The following is a 6,710-nucleotide window of genomic DNA, read 5'->3' as shown; positions in this document are numbered from 1 at the left end:
CTGTTATAATTTTTTTAGTATATTACTTGTGTGGTGTAGAAGAGAATTATTTATGTAGAGATACTGCTTGTAAACCAATGATGGTAAGATGATGTCATGGGGTAGGACTGGATAAGTCTGACTTCTTCCTACTCCATTCAAGCATGTACTAGGTATAAGCAAATTGATATTGGATTAGCATTTGTTGGATATGTGTAAAATTATGTGTGTTGACATATCAACTGTCTTTACATGCTTGAAAGAATAAATCAAATCAAATCAAACTGTAAATGACACGTACCGAGGCTGTGGCGGCACACTTGTGCATAGAGTTTGAGCTTGTTAAAGGTGTCGCTATTGCCGCTTGAAGCCTTGAGGAACCAGTCACTGACTGGCTGATCCACAAGGTTCTTGGCTCCTTTGCCACCAACAAGGACTATACCATCAGGGTAGTCTTTGGAGATGGGCCGGTGCTGGCCCAGCCGACATGACTGCAGAGAAACAGATATAGAGGCAAAGTGGTAAAGTTAACGGATGTAAATGTAATTTAATGTGAAAATGGTAAAAAAAAAAAAATGGAGGTTTGATTGTAGCTGTACTTGGAGCACTTTTTATAAATCATTTCAACAACAAAATATTAAACTATTTTTATATGTTTACATTAAAAAGCGATTTCTCCATCAGGACATGCTCTTAGATAATTAACTTAGTTCCTTAATACACCTTCTGAATGCTCTTCCACATGCATGGCATCCTTTTTATTTTTTCTGGTATAAAGCTGTCAGGAACCCAAAATAAAAAATATCGAAATCTATAAAAATGTAAAAATCTTAGTAATAATTACTAAAAATGTTATAAACAGTTCAAGGTTGTAATACGTATTTGCCATACCTGAGTAAATACATTAAAAAAACTGCATGCACCTCCCCAAAAAACTTTGCATCAGGTGCATAGGTCAAGTGATGCTCCACAACGTTATTTTATTCAGGCCAAGAAACTTCTCTCTCTTGTTGGCATGGCAGCTTGGCCTGAATAATATAACGTTGTGGAGCATCAAATCAGTGTGGTTGCTATAATATCTCTACTTTATTCGCAAACCTGAGTAAATCTATGTTATGTTTGGAGAGTGCTAGCACTGAAGGGTTTACACTCTTCCTCAGAGACTCTACCTCATAGACAGCTGTGAGATCTCGGAAGAAGCTTTTGGCACCGCTGAGCAGGGCCTCATTGTCAGGACAAATCACGAGGTACCCAATGTCCCGCTGAGAGCCAAAAGGATCCAGCAACAGTTTCTCCCAGTACGGCAGGCCAAAAGGAGACAGCACCAAAAAGTCATACTCATAACCCACCAGGAAGGTGGGGATGGGTAGGGGCTCTGGGGACTCGTCTGTGCCTGTGGGAGTGAGGTGGAAGGAGGAGAAAGAAGTCAAAACCAAGTGGAATGAGGCAGAAAAAAAGAAGAGAAAGAAAGGACAGTGAAGCCCATTTTACAAAGACCGAAGCAAACTGTTTTCACCCGTCTACAAAGTGGCTTTTTTGATTTCAGCCCCTTTTACACTAAACTCAAAAAGCACGGCAAACTGCAGCAATCCTAATACTAGACACATGTTTATCATGACATCTGACTGCTTTGTTCTCACTGATGCTGCTCCTCTTTCACCCTCTAGCTCTCTCCACCTCTCTCTCCTGAGGACCTCCAACCCCCCATTCCACCTCATTCCGTTTAAACAGGAGGTGGGGTGAACTTGTCTTGGCAAAAACTCTACCTGTCTTTGAGGCATTTTGGAGGGTCAACATTGGCCCCTCATGCCGATACGGTACCTTTTATACACAGTGGCAAGGTGGAAAACTAGAGGAAAGCTCTTGCATTGAATAAGATGTGTAAAAGGGGCTTGTGAAAGTGATGTTAACAGGTGAGGTGTCAGCTCCCCTCCCTCCCTTCCTTCTCTGTGCTGATATCAGAATGTGATGCCACAGAACAATCTGGCAGCTTCTCCCAACAGAGCTGACACCTGGACACACCCACACTGCCATTGATCTGACAACATCTATTTTTTCTACATGAAGCCACACACATCCCAAAATGTCACACACACAAACACCAAATGTTATCACAATCACAGTATATATCATCAATTTGACCATTAATCCTTTAAGATAACTAATATTTGTTGAGCTCAAGGTGACAACAGTCATATAGACATTGTGCTTTTACTTAAGAGGGATGTTTTTCCAAACCCCCCCCCACTAATATCATATTTTAATACAGTCAGATCTATCTATTATATAAACTTTCTCAGCTTGTCCCCAGCTTTACCATAAGAGCCACGTCCAGCCATCTTGTGGAACTGCTGCCAGGTGAGAGGACCCTGAACGCCCCATGAGCGCACAGTCCTCTTCTTTTGGATTGCATCCTGGAGTACAGGCTGAAGGGACATCAGCACTCGCAGCACGTCCTGAGAGCACAGTGCGCTCACGTCCACTGCTGGAGAACCGACAAGTGAAGGGAAAACTAAAGCTTGATCATAAAATTAGAAAGCAACACTCTGGCTGCAAAATATACAGAGTACACTTCAGTTTTATTTTAAACAACTCCGTCTTAAATTTAGTCATGGGTATTTTTCTTTCCAAAGGTTCTGACCTCTAAAATGTCTGACTGCATAATAGGTGAGTCAGTTTGCATTTAGGGAGATTTCTCAGTGTACAAAAGCAGTTTTCTTATTCTCAAAAAGGTAGAATATTTCAAAACAAAATATCTATGACCAACTACTTACATAAAAAGCATTTCAAAAATCAATTAATGAAAGCATTTTTTCCTATATTAACACCATATAATATTTTTAATTGCTTTTTTAGATGAGTAACTTTTTAAAATAACTTAAACAAGATTTCTTGAAGACTGCTTCTTTACATCATTTTTATAGATAAATAGAAGCAGCCTAATGAACTACAATGGCCTAAAAATAGAAAACATCATGTGCTGTCAACCTGAGCCATTTTTCGTATAGAAGGTCTGACAGAATGTCTTATTTCTCACCGTTTTGTTTGTCCCAGTGGTGCAAGCAGGTGCTCTTGACCAGAGCCTCATCCACCTTGCCACCTGACATGTTGTCCATGAATTGCCTGCCATGCTCCAGGGCCATGTAGCAGTCACTGTGGTAGTCCCTCTCCTCCACCCTCACACAGGGTGGTACAGGGGTCCCACTTGGCCCCTGTGTCACTATGTTATGCTCCAGGATTGAAATGGGTGAAAAAGGATTGGTACATTGGTCCTGCAGGAGGAGAATGAGCTCATCTGGGACACAGTCACCTCTCCCACTTCCAGTTCTCTCCAGCGACAAGAGCCGCAGTTCCTCAAAGCGTTTTTCTGCCTCTCTGCTGATGTCCGAACCGCGGCCGATGATATCCAGCTCATCCTCAAGGAAGAGGCCTGAGCTGTTGCCATAACGCCGGTTGACTACAGCGCTGAAGCCACAGCTGCAGGGTTCCTGGGCTTCACCAATGGGGTCGCTCAGGTACACACCCACATCGGCTCCTTTTATGTTCATGTTACACACACAGATGCAGCAGCTGTCAAAGTTGCAGTCCTTGAAAAGGTTCATGACTGACTCTGAGAGGATGAGGTTGACGTAGAGGCTGTGCGCCTCGGGGATGGAAGGTACTGTGGCTGGCTCCACTGAGTTCAGCGGTCGGCAGGTGGAAGGGGTAGACGCTGGTGAGTACAGGTCAGAGTTCTCATACTTGAGTGAGCCCTGGACACTGGAAGGGCCCCGAGGTGTGCGTGGAGTGCGTGGTGTACGTGGGGTGGGAGCAGAGAAACGCGGGGTGGCAGGAGAAGGCAGAATGCCAGCACCACTGTTACTTGGTGGAGCACTGTTTGACATGAAGGGCGTATGGGTCTGAGGGGTGTAGGTCTGGCTGTAGTCCTGGTCCATAGTGCTTCCCACACTGGGGATGTTACTGAGGTCAGAAAGGTGAAAGGACATGAATTAAAAAAAGGCACTTGAACTAAGAGAAGGTACATTTTAGGGTTTTGAAATGAGGCCAACTGACCTTAACAGGATTACTGTGAACCCCAACAAAGCCATGTGGCCAATTAGAAAAGATCGATATTAGAGAATGTTTAAGAATAACTATTCAAATCACAGCTTAGAATGTCAATGCTGTTAATTTCCTATGTTCAGCAAAAAAACAACCTTAAATGGCACTTACTGTTGCATGAAAATAAGGCAGATGTCTTGCAATAGACCATACTTTATTTTCCCCGGTATTATATTTTAAATCAAAACTGCCATGTTCAGTACAATGCTTCAAATAATATACTGTTATTCAGCTGTCTTGCCTCACTGTATTTGTGAAGATAGTTCAGGTAATAAGGCAGTATGCCACAATGACATTCACTACAAAAGGAATGTAGAGTTGGCTTAAAAGACACATGTTTACACACAAGAGAACAAGAATGCTGGAGAGAAAATGAGAAACAGGAAACAAAAAATATATATATATAAAAAAAAAAAACAGCAGAGGGAGAAAAGAAGACATTCAATAAACATTTCAACAAGTGTCCCTCTGTAAGGTTTATTTTTGGGCTGGCAAGCAACTGTGAAGAAACAGTGAGAGCGTGTATGAGATACCAGGGGAGAGAGGAAAAATGAGCACATCATGTCCCTAGCTGTATGTGGGGAACTCTTGGCACAGACCCATTAGAAGGTAGCCCAGCACAACTCTCTCCTGCAGCTAGAGCACGTTCAATATGCGATGCTGATGCAAAGGCAACACAACAGTTTGTCAGCTGACAGGGGTTGTGATGTTCGTTCAGAACTGAATAGGTCATTGTGTTGTAGAGGTAAAAAAATTCAATAAAACACACTGAGTAAAGTTAAAAACTGAAATAAGAAGTGCATTGTGGTGAATGCTTGTGCTCAGAGCCACAAGTTTAGTAAAGCCCTCAGGTTTTGTGAGTCTTCCAGATTTCACATTCACAGGTCAATGCAACACCACGGTATAACAAAGTTAAGTCCATACAAATATAATAAGGATCTACTACCCTCATTAAAGAAAAGCTCAAAATTAATAGAAAAAAAAAACAGGCTTGTTTTCTGACCAACTGAAACTTCCATGCGTCTTAAAAGTAGCAGAGGTGCAGCTGCATGTAGTTAAGAGGAACAGGGCCAGATAAACTAGAGACTCCAAGCTGCGATGTGCAATAAAGTGGCATTAAGCTGCTTGCGGGGGCTCATCTCACATCACAGTGGTATCTTCAACCAAGACAGCATTTTACACTCATTTCCTTGCTCTGCTTGAGACACCCATGCATGAGAAATTAAGCAAGCCTCCTAAGGGGGTGTCCGGGGAGAGACCAGAGGGTGTGTGGACAGAAAAAGAGCAGAGTATTGAGTATATGCTTCCTTGCACACAAACCACAAACCAGCCAGCACAGCAATGTTTTCTGCAAAACTAAATTAAAATGCCTCAGTAACCTTATGCCCAAAATCACCATGAAAACAACAAGGAATTTTTTAAACAGGGAAAAAATATAAATCTGGGTTGGCGTCACAGACAAAGAGAAATCAGACAGAAACCTGGCCATGAGAGAAGGAAATGTATCCAAATAACAGAAACAGCATAACTGGGAAAATCCATGTCAGTAACATACCTATCCTTATTGAGGAAGGCCATGACAGGCACTGGATTCAGCATCTCCCTGCCCATGGTCCAGCTCTGTCGGTAGATGCAGTCCTCTGGTATTTTGACAGGTGGGAGACACTGACTGGGCAATGTTTTCAGAGGAGCAAACATAGAGCAGCCTACAAATGGCTGGCACAGCTCTGGCTTGTACACAAATGAGTAGTCCTACAAAATGTATGGACAATAAGACAAACAAAGGTAGATAAATAGAAAAATATTAGCTGACAAAAGTGATGAATCAACACAGCTATCATATTCCCATAAACAGCTGGTGGCAGTTTCATCTACGTAACTTTAGGTACATTACTTACACAGTAAACTGAAAAGAAAACAAAATGTGACACATTCATGATATCATCTTTTTGTTAGGATATTTCAAAGTGCTAGTCATTTAGAGTCAGTTTCAGAGTATGTCAAAATTATCTGTTAGCGGTCCCTGTTTGCAATGTACCCACTGATGTACACCTGTCACTGGATTAGATGGATCATAATACGAAAACTTACAAATACGGGGATTCTCAGGCAAGTTTGGACTTATAAGGAGAATCTTTTTCCTGAGTTTTTAGTAGAGTTTTGGTTGTTTATTCATGAGGGACATAATAGATAATGATATGCCCAGAAAGTGGAGGTTACAGTGAATCTAAAGCATAAACACTAAGGTGGTGATGAAAATCCCATAACTTTATATTACACATCATCTTCAAGTCTATCATCTGACCACCTGGCCTGCCTCAAAATGAAGAACATACATCTAACAACAGTCAGTCACTTTGACCTATGGCAACTATGGTTGTGGCACTAGATTCCACCTGTTGGTTCACTAAGTTGTAAAGGACACTGCAACAATACCCAGCAGCTTTACTGAGTCTAGACCCACCTTGATCTCAGAAGGCTTGGGGCTGCAGAAGCTCTCCTCCACCTCAATCTTGAAGAGGCCTGCTAGAGATGAGGTGCCATCCAGCATGGTCATGCCTATGCTGGGTTCCATGCTGCCATACTCCTTGTTACACATGTTCATGGGTGAGTAGCCCATGATGTGCTGC

General features: G+C 42.2%; 1 protein-coding gene across 1 annotated transcript in view; it reads right to left on the bottom strand.

Annotated features, from left to right (window-relative positions):
* The window catches only part of med13a (mediator complex subunit 13a), a 96,508-nt gene that overhangs the window by 12,362 nt on the left and 77,436 nt on the right, over positions 1-6,710 (bottom strand). The window contains exons 14-19 of the mRNA XM_020612404.1: positions 6,545-6,706; positions 5,636-5,832; positions 3,017-3,939; positions 2,297-2,464; positions 1,149-1,372; positions 281-470 (exon numbers count right to left, since the gene is read on the bottom strand). Of these exons, the coding sequence (XP_020468060.1) occupies positions 281-470; positions 1,149-1,372; positions 2,297-2,464; positions 3,017-3,939; positions 5,636-5,832; positions 6,545-6,706 (1,864 nt within the window). The remainder of the gene's footprint in view (positions 1-280; positions 471-1,148; positions 1,373-2,296; positions 2,465-3,016; positions 3,940-5,635; positions 5,833-6,544; positions 6,707-6,710) is intronic.

This window comes from Monopterus albus, unplaced genomic scaffold (genome assembly GCF_001952655.1).
Source record: "Monopterus albus unplaced genomic scaffold, M_albus_1.0 scaffold124.1, whole genome shotgun sequence".
NCBI lineage: Eukaryota > Metazoa > Chordata > Actinopteri > Synbranchiformes > Synbranchidae > Monopterus > Monopterus albus.
This window is presented reverse-complemented; position numbering and strand designations above follow the sequence as displayed.